The 15,921-nt window shown below is 32.0% G+C and overlaps 1 protein-coding gene across 1 annotated transcript; it reads left to right on the plus strand.

Moving 5' to 3' along the window:
* Window positions 1-799: 799 nt before the first annotated feature.
* On the plus strand, window positions 800-4,812 carry LOC131609890 (nucleoside-triphosphatase-like). The gene is made up of 8 exons (XM_058881708.1): window positions 800-1,087; window positions 1,190-1,318; window positions 2,714-2,770; window positions 2,885-2,977; window positions 3,279-3,576; window positions 3,676-3,893; window positions 3,971-4,163; window positions 4,600-4,812. The coding sequence occupies exons 1-8, from the start codon at window positions 848-850 to the stop codon at window positions 4,740-4,742; spliced, it is 1,371 nt and encodes a 456-aa protein (XP_058737691.1). The 5' UTR covers window positions 800-847; the 3' UTR covers window positions 4,743-4,812.
* The last annotated feature ends 11,109 nt before the right edge of the window (window positions 4,813-15,921 follow it).

Raw genomic sequence — 15,921 nt, forward strand, 5'->3', positions numbered from 1 at the left:
TCATTTTAAAGCTTTTTCAAATTGATATTTTATCATTTTAAAGCTTTTTTGTTTTTTATATGTTATGGCTTTCCTTTTATTATTTTTGTTTTTTTTATGTTACTATTGAAATTAATACTTATATATGAAAAATAATACTGTGTGAGTGACAAGTTTTCATATGGTATCTGTTCTGGACTGGTCAGTAGGAACGGCCCAATCCATGTCCAGTCTGGTACAGTTCAGCGACCCAGACCCAATCACTTACGGGGGTAGAAAGAGCGCCCTTTTTGATGTTCGTCTCCGAACTATCTGCAATCTGGACGATTAGATCGGCTCCAACACTGCTGGCCGAATATCAGGCTCCCCAGATCCCGTCCCTGTCGACCAGGAACGCTCCTCTGCTCGAGCAACAGCTAGAATCGAGTAGTCTCCCAGAATTCCTAGGTTTACTCCTAAAATCTTGACAGTCACGCATTTTGGACATAAATCCACGATCTAGCCCAAAACACAGACCGTTGGCCACACGTTGGAGGCACTATATAAGCTCTAGGTAACACATTTTTCATAACCCTAAATACTTACTCGTATATGTGACCGTATTTACTTGATCGTCGGAGTACCTTGCAAGTACATCCATCTCTTTTTCCTCGACACCGTGTAAAGACGTTCTTAATGGTAATTTTATTCCTATCAACTGAGTTGTATTTACGAAACAATCAATCTATTTTGATTGGTTTGATTTGAATTTTGTAAAAAAAATAATGGTAAAAATTAAACCAAATCAGTTCTTATCTTGTGGGAGCTGTTTTTTTCCGCCTATACATAGTGGAGCAAGATTGTTGCTCTTCACACACAAATCAAGAACATGGAGTTGTTCATTAAACTCATCACTTTTCTCCTCTTGTTAATGCCTGCAATCACTTCTTCACAATATTTAAGAAACAACATTCTCAATATTCGTAAGGTGTTACCAAAACAAGAGGCAGTTACCTCTTACGCTGTAGTCTTTGATGCTGGTAGCACTGGTAGTCGTGTCCATGTTTACCATTTTGACCAGAACTTAGATCTTTTACATATTGGCAACGATGTTGAGTTGTATAATAAGGTTACACAGATCTAACACCTTTTTTGGCATCATTTTGTTTTCACTGTAAAATTATGTTATTATACTGAAATATTAAATTTACTTTAATGTGTTATTTTGTAGACAACACCTGGTTTGAGTGCATACGCAGATAATCCAGAACAAGCTGCAAAATCTTTGATTCCACTTTTAGAGCAAGCTGAAAATGTGATTCCTGAAGATCTGCATCCCAAAACACCGGTCACACTTGGGGTAAGGCACTGTTTTAAACAAAGGTCGCGGTTACGGAAACATTTTCGCGATTTCGGTTAGTATAGATATCGCGATACTGAATGCAGTTGTCCCGGTGTGAATTAACCATAATTTATTCTTTAATATAAAAAACGGTGATAATTGTATTGATATTTGCATTGAGATCCGTCAAAACCGTTTTGTCGCAACTATTTTGGGTCTTCGAGCGTTTTTTAAAATCCTTGGCAGTGGATCTTTTCAACCAGGATGTTGTAAAAAAATCTGTAAGCAGAAAAAGACATCTCACTAAATCTAAAAATAAAAATTAATGTTATAAATCATAAAAGGGTACGTAATCAATTTTTTACATAAAAAATATGAGAAATGGGTCAAAAGATCTTTGAAGAACTTTAAAAATCAAAAAATAAATTACACGTTATTGTAAATATATATAAAAAAAGATAAAGTTCTAATTAACGTTAAGACATAATAATATTATTATAGCAAAAGTATCTAAGTGCCAAGACAAATTAAAGACGTAAAATATGAATGAATTATTATGACAAAAAATTGTATCAGTCATATAAGCATATTCTCAAGAAGAACATTTTTTTTTTATACAGTGGAGGGCATACGCCCGAAAAAAAAGAAAACTACAACGGATCAACAAAGAAATTACTAATGCTTAACGAATCTGCCGCTATGAGCGGCCAGAGAAACTCCGGAGCAATGGGATGAACTAAATCACTTTTGTCCATACAACCTTTACTAGCAAGTGCATCAGCACACATATTTGTAGATCTAGGAGCATACGAAATAACAACCAACTCATGAGCGGCTATCCTTTCTTTAATCTGTCTCAAAAGGGAGATACAATCAAACTGCACCGTAACACCTTCCTCAATGGCCAAAGCGAGAGTCAGCTTCAAGCCCTCAAGGACCCCCCAAAATTCAGCAGTCATGGCACTACATCTACCTAAATATTTAAAAAAGCTTCCTCTCCAATCTCCATTGTAATCTCGAACAATTCCTCCACAACCCGCCTCCTGACCTCTTTTACTGGCTCGATCTGTATTAAGCTTCCACATTCCAACTGTAGGTGGTTTCCACCCCATGTATGGACTCAAAGTGTTGCATAAAATATTTTAGAGGCTAAAAATTCAAAAAGAAAAATTACAAGAACAAAAAATAAAAATTGATGCTATAGCTACTAAAAACATATTTATTATTAAAATCTTTCAAACTAGTGATCTTTATTTTAGAAAACTAACTTAATTACTTAACTTTATTCCTTAAAATTTAAAGTGACATTCTACAGTCAAATATTCTTGCAGTTAACAACTGAGTCAATCGAGTTGTATTTACATGAATTAATAGTAAATAATTTGTGACCAAAATTATATGATATTTATGCAGGCCACTGCAGGATTAAGACTTTTAGATGGGGATGCTTCTGAAAAAATATTACAATCGGTAACAATAAGTTAAATCTTGTTATTTATTTTTCAACATTATAACTATCATTTAGATCTAGATTTTTCATGCTTCTATTAAGCTTAATTTTTTTCTCTTAATTAATTATTTTAGGTAAGGGATATGCTGAGCAACAGAAGTAACTTCAACGTTCAATCTGATGCAGTTTCTATTATAGATGGAACCCTCGAAGGTTCTTATCTCTGGGTATGATTTAAAAATCTTAGTCTTTTTTAAATCTATCAAAAGTTTTTACAACATATACCTATCTTAAAATAACTATGTACAATCAATGGTTTTATCTGTGATCTACTTTTTCTAATGTTAATAGTTAATTGTTAGTATTATATATACCTCTAACTTTTCCTACTTTTAATTTACAAGATTTAAATGATAAATTTTTTGTCATATTTAATTCCGAAAAATCTATACTTTTCGGTAACGTGAAGTATGTTTACATGATGTGAAGTATGTTTATGAGCTTAAATGTAATTTCTTGTACGTATAGGTGACAGTTAACTATCTATTGGGAAATTTGGGAAAAAGTTTCACAAAAACAGTTGGAGTAATGGATCTTGGAGGTGGATCAGTTCAAATGGCATATGCTGTGTCAAAGAAAACCGCTGAAAATGCTCCAAAAGTTGCAGATGGAGAAGATCCATACATCAAGAAAATTGTACTCAAGGGAAAACCATATGATCTCTATGTTCACAGTTACTTACACTTTGGTAGAGAAGCATCTCGAGCAGAGATTTTGAAGGTCACTTATAATTCTGCTAATCCTTGCCTTTTAGCCGGATTTGATGGTAAACACAAATTAGGGTTTCACAATTTATTGAAAATATTTTGGATCACATTAATTATGAGAATTTTAGAGATTAATTGATAATTGCACTTCTTTAAAGGTACCTATACATATGCAAGAGAAGATTTTAAGGCCACTGCCCCTCCTTCTGGAGCCAACTTTTATAGATGCAAAAGTATAATTCGTAGAGCTCTTAAATTGAATTATCCATGTCCCTATGAGAAGAATTGCACTTTTGGTGGAATTTGGAATGGTGGAGGAGGAAGAGGACAGAAAAAACTTTTTGCTGCTTCATCTTTCTTTTACCTAGCTGAAGATGTATGTACCATCTCAATTATTTTTATTTGATAATAATATTACTTAATTATTTCTAATTACTTTGTTTACTATTTTAGGTTGGTATTATTCGTGCAAATAGACCTAATTCGAAAATTCGTCCGGTGGATCTTGAGATTGCAGCTATGAGAGCTTGTAAATTGAATGTTGAGGATGCTGCATCAGCTTACCCAGCTCTTGAGGAGTCTAATATAGTTCCATATGTATGTATGGATCTTATATATCAACATGAGTTGCTCGTTCATGGATTTGGTAAGTTTGAATTATGAAATTTGATATCTTCATCATAGTTTTAAATATTATTATGTTAGCCCCGAGTTTTAAGATCGTATTTGAGGGTGTCCAAGTGAGAATGTCACACAAGATTCAAAATTTATTACCGTTAATCCATAATTAAATAAAACTTCTGTTTATTTTAAACTGCATTGTTCTAAAATTTGAGACGATTCTTACCAAATTCATTGTATGATATATAGAGTTGTCATGAGTCTTCAGATGCTATATATGAATTAATTATGATTCAACTGTGATAATAAAATGAAAAATATATTTTATGACAATTTATCAATAATAAATATTTAACCAACTATATTTCATCTCGGTTAAACTTTGATATAAATCAAAAACATTTTAGAAAACAAAGTGAATATATCTTTATGAAATAACTTATTCTATCATTTGTTGGTAGGCCTAAGTCCATTGCAAGAGATTACAGTTGGGAAGCAGATTGAATATGAAGATGCTGTTGTGGAAGCTGCATGGCCTCTAGGAAATGCTGTAGAAGCCATATCATCTTTACCTAAATTTGAACGACTCATGTATTTTGCTTAAGCTTCTTGATATATCTATAAGATATTCTAGCACTAGCTAGAAGCCAACTTTATCTAAAATTAAATAAAATAAGTCTGTCTGTCAAAAAAAAAAAGTCTGGAAGCTGTTTCCTATTAAGTTTGTTATTTTTAAATATTAATTTGTGTTATTTATGAGAAAATGAAGTTGAAAATATGCCAACAAATTATATGCAAGTTTTAAATGTACTTTTTATTTGAAAATCAACGTATGGACTAAAATATATTAAAAAATCTAAATTGATAGATGATATTCAATTAACTTTATAATGTAAACTGACGAGCAAGAAATTTAAACACGTGGGGCAACATAAAAAATCTAAATTGATAGATGATATTATTATTTGTAAATCATAAAAATATATCATTTTAAAAAAAAATATATTGAATATTTTTTCAATTTTTTATTTTTGTAATTTTCTTAATATTATTATTAGTAGAAATATATATATATATATATATATATATATATATATATATATATATATATATATATATATATATATATATATATATATATATATATATATATATATATATATATATATATATATAAATATATATATATATAAAGTAAAGATCCTAGTGTTGAAATAAAAATCAATAAATTAAAAAAATAAAAATAAACTTTAGTGAAAAATCATTTTAAAATTAAACACAAAACTAGTATGGCTAAATTTTAGTTGCCCATATTTTAGTTTTAAAATTGAATGGAATCACAACAATTATTCATCTATGGTGTGATTTTACCTCTAATTTTTAATAATACATTTATAGAAAAAAATACTATTTAAGATAAAATAATTTTGTATTAATTATTACAAAAATAAATAAATATTCAAGTATTTTTATAAAAATATAGTGGGGACACACATGGCCGGTCCTTTGAATTTGGGTGCCTTGGAGAATCAAAAGATTGATTTCTCTATAATTTTTTTAACAATAAATACATAAGGATAAAAAAAATAATTGGATAAAAAACACATTTTCATTTGACATTGTACAAAAAGAATACAATTATAGATCTTTGAATGAATGTTTATACTACATCAAAACATAATACACTGTAAAGAGATTTCTTCTTTTTCTTCTTATCTTTTTTCCTATAAAAAAATTGACCAAACCTTAAAAATTATTAAATATGATCCTCTTATTTTTAAAATTGAAAATTCTTTAGGGATACAATTTTTTTTTTCATTCCTCTAAAACTATGAGACTCTGGACTCCCGCCTTGTGAGTCTTTGCTCAGGGTCCGTCCTTGTTAAGGAAACATAATACTATAGATTAAGAAGAAGATAAAATAAATTTTAAAAAATCTAAGTTCCAAATGCTTGTTCAGCAGAGCATGACCCGGAAACTGGGATAAGATATAAAATGATTAAGATCTATATCAAATATACTTATATCTCATCTCTTTCTCGTTTCTCATACTCTTTCTTACATTTTTCTATCTTCTCCATTTCTCTTCAGACAAACAGATCCTATATGTTCAAAGACGGATGAATATATTACTTTATTCTATAGCTGTCAAAACGGGCCGGCCCTAGCGGGCCTCGGGCTTTTTCGGGCCGGGCCCAAAAAGCCCATTTTTATATGGGCTCCGTTTTTACTACCCAGGCCCAGCCTTGTTCGGGCCTCGGGCTTTTTCGGGCCGGGCCCAAAAAGCCCATTTCCAAAAAATATATTAAATATTCTCTTTAATTTAAAAAATATATTATATTAAGCTTAATTTTTAAAAAAATATTAAAATTTGTTTTTATATTTTACTATTATAAAATATATTTTAAAGAAATACAAAAATTTGAATTTTTTAATTAGTATTAAATATTAAATTTTATTAATTAAATATTAAATTTTACTATTTATCGGGCCCATGGGCTATCCGGAGCCCATACGGGCTGGCCCATTTAGGGCCGGGCTTTTTCGGGCCGGGCTCAAAAAGGCCCGAAACAAAATGGGCTCAAAAATTTAGGCCCAAGCCCTAACATTTTTCGGGCCCCGCGGGCCGGCCCATGGGCTTCGGCCCATTTTGACGGCTCTACTTTACTCCAACTAAATTAAATATTGAATCTTATTTCATTCCTACCTTTACCAATGATAATGCTGAAGTACCTTGGTAAAAATATATGTAGTAATATACTGAGTATTAATAATAAATTTAAAATAAAATAAAAATTAGTACATAGTACATACACGAGTTTCGCGTGGTCTTAAATTGAAATAGTTGGTGCTGTACACCAACGTACGTGAAAATGAAAGCGAATCTGATAACTTTGTCAGGTACCAGTAAAATTTAGAATTTGTTATTACCTTTTTAATCTAAAGAAAACATAAAGTAAATGTGAAATGTTAGTCAAATTTATGTGTTGTCGATATCAAGTATGTTTTAGGAGCTGAATCTATCACGTGAGTAACTATATGTTCCATAAAAATATATTTAAAATTTTAATTTATTTAAAATAAAATAATATAAAAAATGATACAGTATTAAATAACTTTATTTGATAAATGATGAATATTTATTCAAGATAAACTAGAGTTTTTGGTTTCACCTTATTGTATTTTTAGCTAAATTATACTTTTGTCCCCCTATTTTGATCTTCTCACTGTTTGTTTTTCTATTTTTCTTTTAAATAGTTTTGGTCTTCTATCTTAGTTTTGGATTAAAAAACACATATTTATCAAAAAAATTTAACACGTGTCAGATGTTAAATGATGTGGCATAAGAAAATAAACTCAAATATTTTCTAGATCATTTTAATCCGTTGTAACTATACTAATTAAATATAAATATAAAGTAATAAAATTAAAACATAAAATTAAATGATAAAACTATATGTCCATTGTTAAATTGAAGCCAAAAAATAGAAATCTATAAACGCATAACGAAGAAGCTAGAAATGGAAGAACAAAGAAGACCCAAAGGCACACCGATGAAGATTCAGTCATAAACGCGGAATATTAAAGAAGATCCTAAGTTTTGTTCTAGGTATGTTGATTATTGATGTAGAACTTTAAATATTTGTTGTTCTTCAAAAATCTTTGTCTGGCAGAATATTAGCGCTACTGTTGATTATTTAAGAAGATTTGTTATTCTGGAACCTTCTTAATATTTGTTGTTTTGGAATATTTTGAGTTGATTATTGATTTGCTGAGCAATACGCTTATTTAAGGAATTATGTCGAGGAGCTGAGAAGATCTAATCATAATACCACAGTGATAATCAAGTTGTGTATGTCTAATATTGAACCTGTTTTTGAGAGGATATATGTATGTCTCGAGGTGTGTAAAGTTGCATTCGCACATACCTGTAGGTCTTTAATTGGTCTTGATGCATGTTTCTTGAAGGGTGAGTACGGTGGACAGCTAATGGCAGCAGTAGGAAAAGATGGAAACAATCAGATTTATCTAATTGCATATGCAGTGGTGGAAGCTGAGACAAGAGGGTCGTGGAAATGGTTTCAGGATCTTTTATCAAAAGACCTAAATAATATCATGCCAAGGTCTTATGGTTTCATTTCAGAGCAACAAAAGGTAATTCTGTTAATATTTTCTTTAGTTATTAACTTTACACAACACATATAAGATATTACCACTATTATGTTTTGACAGGGCTTAATTCTGACTATTGCTAACCTGGGGCCAGATGTAGAACACAGGTTGAGTGTTAAATATTTGTATGGAAATTGGAAGAAGAAATATCTTGGTGGACACATGACAGAATTACTTTGGTAAGCGGCTAGGGCAACTGTAGTTCTCGATTAGGAAAGAGCCAAGAAAAAAATTAGAGATATCAATGAAAATGCTTGGACAGATATGATGAAAATTCTACCTCTGATGTGGACTAGGTCTGCATTCCGCACTGACAACCATTGTGATTTGCAGGTAATTAACATGTGTGAGGTGTTCAACATGGCTATATTGGAGTACCGAGACAAGCCCATCATCACTTTACTCGAAGGTTTAAAGCATTATATTACAACTAGGATAGTGACGCAAAATAATCTCATGAGTTGATTCAGAGGCACAATTTGTCCTAAGGTGGAACAAACAATAGAAAGGTTGAAGAGGGAAGCTGGGGGCAGACACCAACTTGGCATGGAAATGATGCTTTCAATATCTTTAGCGTGACCAATGGTATTGATACTTTCGAGGTGAACTTACAAGGACATCATTGCGCTTGCAGGAAATGGGCTCTGAGTGGCATTCCAAGTGTTCATGTTATTGTTTGTATTTTACACAACAAGGATGAACTATTTCCTTTTGTGTCACAATACTACAGGTATGTTTTAGTTCTTGGCACCATATTGCAGGACTTTAGTAATTGAATTGGTTTAAAAAATACTGAACTGGTACTTACATACTTAATCGAGCTGAGCTAGGCTTATCGGTACTGAAACTGAACTGGTACTGAAATAATGAACTGGTACTGTCATATTTAATTGAGTTGAGCTGAATTGATCGGTACTGAAATTGAACTGGTACTGAAATACTGAAATGGTACTGTCATATTTAATTGAGTTGAGCTGAATTGATCGGTACTGAAATTGATTTGGTATGGAAATACTGAGTTGGTACTGTCATATTTAATTGAGTTGAGCTGAATTGATCGGTAGAGAAATTGATTTGGTATGGAAATACTGAGTTGGTACTGTCATACTTAATTGACTGAATTGAATATTGTGTTGACTGAATTTTGTGTAATGGTGAAACAACTTTTTCTGTAATTATGAAACAGAATATGAGAGTAGTTACATTCCATTTCAATGTAGTAACATTACTTTTGAGAGTTAACTATTATACAAATTCCAATTTGTATGGATCATTACATCCAAATTTGACAAATTCCAATTAACTATATTACAAACTTAACATAATATGACAGTAGAAAGAGTAACTCACAAATTCTAATTAACTATTTCTTTTGTATTGATCATTTTGCAGAAAGGTAACCGAATACGAATGAAACATTACATTCAATTTTATACAAATTCCAATTTGATGAAACATTACATTCAATTTTAAGATATCTTAACAGAGTAATTTGAATACAATTTGACAGTAACATTACTTTCAATTTTAACATAATTTCATTACATAATTTCAATTTTAACATAATTTCAAATTGAAAGAAATATTACATCAATACCTAAATTGAACATTACTTAATGGAGTAATTTGACAATAACATTACATCAAAACCTCGTTACAATGATAATACCATTACATCAATACCTAATTCCATTGGTGATTACATTAAAATTACATCATCCAGTCAACTTTGTTATGATCAATATGATGATCAAAACCCAAGAAAAAACCAATAAAATAACCAAAATCTTCATCTTATTTTTAAGGTCATCATCAATCTTCTTAGCTAAACCACCTTTCTTCTTCAAATCATTAACCTTCTTCAATAGCGAGTGAATCACTTCCTGTGAACAAACTAGAATTTGCCCATCATACCAGTCACAAAAGGAACATCATTTCCTTCCATGTAGCTGAATAATACAAACAATATTGTGGAAGTAACAAATGAACCATAAATATGTGAATTTCGAAGCTAAATATACAAACTAAAAATCAGGTTTTAAATGTACCTTGTACAACCCACATTTATAGAATCTCCACCCTGTATTATGAGATGTCCATGCAGTTACGAGTGGTGATATCAAGCCACAGTAATAGTGCATTTTTCTCCTCCTAGACTGAGAAGAAGTTGATATTTGAACAAACTTAGAACCCATAACAACTTAAAACATAGACAATGATTTGAAACAAAGAAAATGGATGAACATTTGAGACGAAAAGAAGGACGAAGATTTGAAACGAAGACAAGGTGAAGAGCTTGAAACGAAGATGAAAAAATATTTACCCACAGCTGCGATTTTAACGATGAGTTGAATTAGGGTTACAAATATTCCTCCCTTTCAATTTAACTATTATATTAAAATAATTAAATTAGTTATTCTTATTTATAAATGAATTGGAACTAGATAATATGACACGTATTAAAAAAAATTGACACATAAGCGTTTTTTAATTCAAAACTGAGATAGGGGATCAAAACTGTTTAAAAAGAAAACAAGGGGACTAAAACCGTGAGTAGACCAAAACAGGGGGACCAATAGTGTAATTTAGCCTATATTTTTTAACAATAAGTAAAATGGATAAAAAAAAGTGTACAAAATACACCAAGACACTGCTAACAAATCCAACCCCAACAAAATTACAAAACAAAAAGACCCACACTTCAAAAATAGTACTAATTTTTTGAATAAAGCTTTCATTAATAGAAATAAAAAGGTACAACTTAAAAAGGGACTAAAACCACACCCATCAAAATGAAAAAAAAAACTTAAAAGAGTATTACCTAACATATTTTTTATAAAATCATTTTAAATTTCATTAGGAATTGAGGCAAAAACTATTTTAGAACTGACATTAAAGTCTGCGCACCAATTTTCTTTCTTATAAATGTGTATAATGACTAATAAACAAATTAGATATATTAGATTAATGAGTGCTAGATATCCACCTATTTCTAAGATTCCTTGGGACAAAACTAGGTTTGGGGAAAGCTTTAACAATTAGAGTGCATTATGTCACAGTCCAAAGCTTACGCCAACCACACTCAAGAGCTATAACAATAGCCACACTAACTGTTGAAAATTTTGCCGCCAGTGCAAAAGCAAAGGATAGTTTTTCTTCAAAAGTTAAAAGGAAATATCTTGCTTATTTCTGAAAATACCACCGCAACCACTTGCATCCATGTTTGTATTTTACGCACCTTCATAATTGCATTTTACTCAACCACTTGATAAAACAAACTTTTAAAATGATTTTTTTTTAAATGTCATATTGTAAAGTAAAAGTTAAAAAGTTTCATAAAATTAAACTGTAAAAAGCTTTTTAGGTGGCATTTACTAAGATCAAATATAAATTTTTCACACAACGGTCAAATTGCTTTTGTAGTCATTTATTTATTACTTATTTTACACTGAATAAGCTATCTTAAAGAAAATATACATTCTTTATAAGAAAATATTACTTATTACTTATTACTTATAAAAAATTTAAAATAAAAGTCAAACACTTCCAACAAATTAACGGTTGTGATTCACTGATGGTGTAAAATTTCTTTACACCGTCAGTGTATTCTAAATAAATTCATTTTAAATTATTTTTAGAGATAAATGAAATAGTTCTACTGATATTTATTAATTAGTTAGATAAATAAAAATTATTGGTTTAAAATTTAATTCTTAAAACAACACTTTTATGTAATAATTAAATATATATTATTGATATTTATAAATTAATAATTTCAAAATATTTTAACGTACATGCTTAAAAATTATAAAAATAAAATTAAAAATGTGGCATAGTCTAAATATAAAAAAATTCTCTTAGAGAATTTTACCTTAAGACCTAAAGACAACTCATAACTCCTAAAGATTTCCTTAATGATCCATAGATTATCCAGTGTCACCTCCATCATGAAAACCATATCCTCAGAGTACTAAAGATGAGACATTACTAACCCATTCAACCCTACTCTAAACCCAATGAAATACCTTATAAAGGCCGCATCTTGACTACAACACTGAGCCCCTTCACCACTTAGATAAAGAGGGAAAGTACCAAAAGATCATCTTGTTTGATCCCCTATATATATTTATGTCCTCTGTCTGACAATCATTCACTAGAATTGACAGACTCATAAAGAAAATGCACGCTCTAATCCAAGCCCTCCACCTCCCATGAAGCCCAAATCTCCTCAACATGTATTCCAGAAACAGTCAACTAACAAAATTATAGGCCTTTTCAAATTCCACTTCAGGGACAAAATAGCCCTTCTTTGAGACCTTGGCTAAATGAATCACCTCATTTAGAACTGTAACACCCCAATTCTACCCAGGCATATAGGTACAAATATCAGAGTATAAAAATTAAATTCATAAAAACAATTAGGGCGTTACACTTAAGTAACCACATAACCAAACATAACATACTCGCAAAAGATGCGTAACACAAATAATCAAAGAGGACGGATACTCATAAACACCTGAATGTATTCATACTTATATATATGCATCGGTAAACAAAATATCCACAACATTCCTCCAAAATACACCGTATGAGAAGGTATCCAAAATACATAATACGAATGCATCTAAAGGATCAAATATACATCAAAAGGATCCTATAAGCATTATCTACAAAATAAGTGTTCGATCCCCCCTAGGTGTTACGTATCACGAGCGGACGACACCAAAACGGACGACTACAAAGAGAGCACCTACACTTGCGGATCACCTGCACATTACCCACGAGTAGGTAACATTAAGGCAGAAGGGTGAGAATATAATTCATAATGAAAGCATGATCAATATAGTAATGCCCACAAATATCATTAAGAATCATATAACAAGATAATCCAATAAGTCAACCACAGTCAATATATAAGTAATGCGGTACATGAATGATAACATAAATTATAAAGACTGACGATGATGAATGAGACTCGACTATGTGTATGCATGTGGTACCAAATCCGGAGTAAAACTCCTCCTTGTCATTATGACAAATACACCTTGCCGAGCATTATGCTGGGACTTCTTTCCCTCAGGAAAATACACCTTTGTCGAGCAGTAAGCTACGACTAACCGTCATCGAGCATCTAGCCCCCACTGATGACCTCTTGCCACTCGGGCAAATACACCTTTTTACCGAGCACTAAGCTCCCACTGGTAATAATTGCCAATTCAGGCCACCTGTTAATAGCATTCCGCCATTAACGTAATGAAATGTCATGCTGTGCATACAAACGACTCAATTACATAACAACAGCAACAACAATATAACTCGGTCACATATCTACATCACACCGGTTATATTATTCCACACGAATACATCATCAAAATTGCCACTCAGGCGTTCATATTCACACAGCACACATATACCGTCAAAACATACTTGATTAGCAAATATCATTTCACAAAAATACATTTATGAAAAATTCATTCAACCACCAACACACCCCTCCTTATCATAAAGCATACTCAAGGGTTCTCATAATACTTCAAACGGCGCGTAGAAACGACCTACGGTTCAAAAGATACAACAAAACGAAGTTTGGGAAACAAAATTTTGCACAGTCCGCTTGAGCTCCGCTCAGCGGACCCAGACAGGGAATTATCAGACAAAATTACAGAACCTCCGCTCAGCGGACCTTCACAGAGATTTTTCTGCAAAAGGACCTCCGCTCAGCGGACCCCCTCCGCTCAGCGGACCTGCGTAAACCTAGAAAAATCAGTTCTGCTACAGACCTGCAAAACCCCATCCAATCCTCTCAAAACCTCAAATAAGCTTCCCTACACATCCTACATAACCCATACATGCCATATATTCACTCTATCAATCAATGATCCATGGCTCACTCACTAAATGTCAATAACCTAACAATTTCTTCATGAGCAAGAAAACATGGAGAAATGAAAAACAAACATGATCCATGGGAATATCTATCATCATAGTACACATACACACCACAAAATCAAGTTTATAACTTCAAAGCTCACAAAACACCCAATTTACCATTGTTGATCAAGCTTAGAAAAGAGCAAGAACAAGAACAAAACACACAAAACTATAAGAACCATACAATCAAGATAAACTAGATTCATCCCCCTTACCTTGGTTAGATTCTTGGCTCTAGCTTGGTTTGGATTCCTACACTTCTCTTCTTCTCTTTGTTTTTCTCTTCTTTCTCTTCTCTTCACAAGCTCTCTTTCTTTCTTTCCCAAAATATCTCAAAATATCTCTTTTTCTCTCTATATCTCTTTCTATTTCTCTACTTCTCATTATCCCCCACTCAACTTTCATAAATTCTAATTTTGGCCCAAATGTTACTAAACATTAATTCTAACCAATTAACACCCAGAACATAATAATTACACACATGGAAAGTAATAAGTAAAATATTAACATAATTAATATTTACCGACTGACTCGACTCAAAAACGGTAAAATTTAGGAAAATGTAGCAAACATCACAATTAATCAGAAAAACACATTTACGGGCGTTACAAGAACCACCTCTCCATCCACTAGTTGCCTACCCCTCTAAAAACTTGATTGCTCTAAAGAAATTAACCTTCGCATCACCTTGGCCAACCTAGAGGCCAACACTTTAACAACCAGCTAATACAAGGACACGAGAAGAGAAATATGCCTAAAATTCCTTAACTCTAAGGGGGACTCCACCTCAGAAATGAAATCCACAAAAATTGAAGTTAAAATCCTAAGAAAAACCATATTCACAAAACTTCTCGTAAAACTCAAAATTGAACCTGTCATAACCTATAATCTTACTCCAATCCATCCCAAAAACCACCTAATCCACTTCCAAAGGATCAAACCTAACATATAGAGTAATTGCTTCCGCTTTTGAGAGACAAGGGAGAAAAACCCCATCGAAATTAAGTCTAAATTGAGATCTCTCTAAGAAGTGAACCTGTCATAACCTAGGAAAAACCATATTCTCAAAACTTCTCGTAAAACTCAAAACTGAACTTGTCATAACCTATAATCTTACTCCTATCCATCCCAAAACCACTGTATCATCTTACAAAATCAAACCTAACATACAAAGCAACTGCTTCCACTTTTGAGAGACAAGGGAGAAAGACCCCATTGAGATTAAGTTTAAATTGATATCTCTTTAAGAAGTGCTCCTTAAGTACTTATTAACATATTCTCGAAACTCATTAACCTTGTCTAACAAACTATCCCCCATCATGAGAGCAATGAGACTATTCCCCCAACTCTTTTTCTTGACACACGAGTGGAATAACCCATATTTGCATCCCTCTCTTTAAACCAGGATGACCTTGAACGGTGAAAAATATAAGAATCACAACACCTAACGAGATCTCTAAGCTATTAGGTATCCTGCAACCTATCCGCCAACTCACCCAAAGTCATATTCTCCTGCAACCTCATCACGAGATCTCTAATTTCCTAGAAGTCAATCTTATCCACACAACTTTTAATATTAAAATCCATATCCCCAAACACCTATTTATTTGAAACATTAAGCAAAGCTTTGAGAGATTTCAACATATCCCTAAAAGAACACGCCATCCAACCAACCACCC

Source organism: Vicia villosa, linkage group LG6 (assembly GCF_029867415.1).
Source record: "Vicia villosa cultivar HV-30 ecotype Madison, WI linkage group LG6, Vvil1.0, whole genome shotgun sequence".
Taxonomy (NCBI): Eukaryota; Viridiplantae; Streptophyta; class Magnoliopsida; order Fabales; family Fabaceae; genus Vicia; species Vicia villosa.

Excerpts from the sequence above, each read along its gene's own strand:
- LOC131609890 (XM_058881708.1), top strand. The coding sequence starts at position 848 with ATGGAGTTGTTCATTAAACTCATCACTTTTCTCCTCTTGTTAATGCCT. Across the intron at positions 3,577-3,675 it reads CCTTTTAGCCGGATTTGATG|GTACCTATACATATGCAAGA; the intron begins GTAAACACAAAT and ends ACTTCTTTAAAG. Across the intron at positions 4,164-4,599 it reads GTTGCTCGTTCATGGATTTG|GCCTAAGTCCATTGCAAGAG; the intron begins GTAAGTTTGAAT and ends ATTTGTTGGTAG.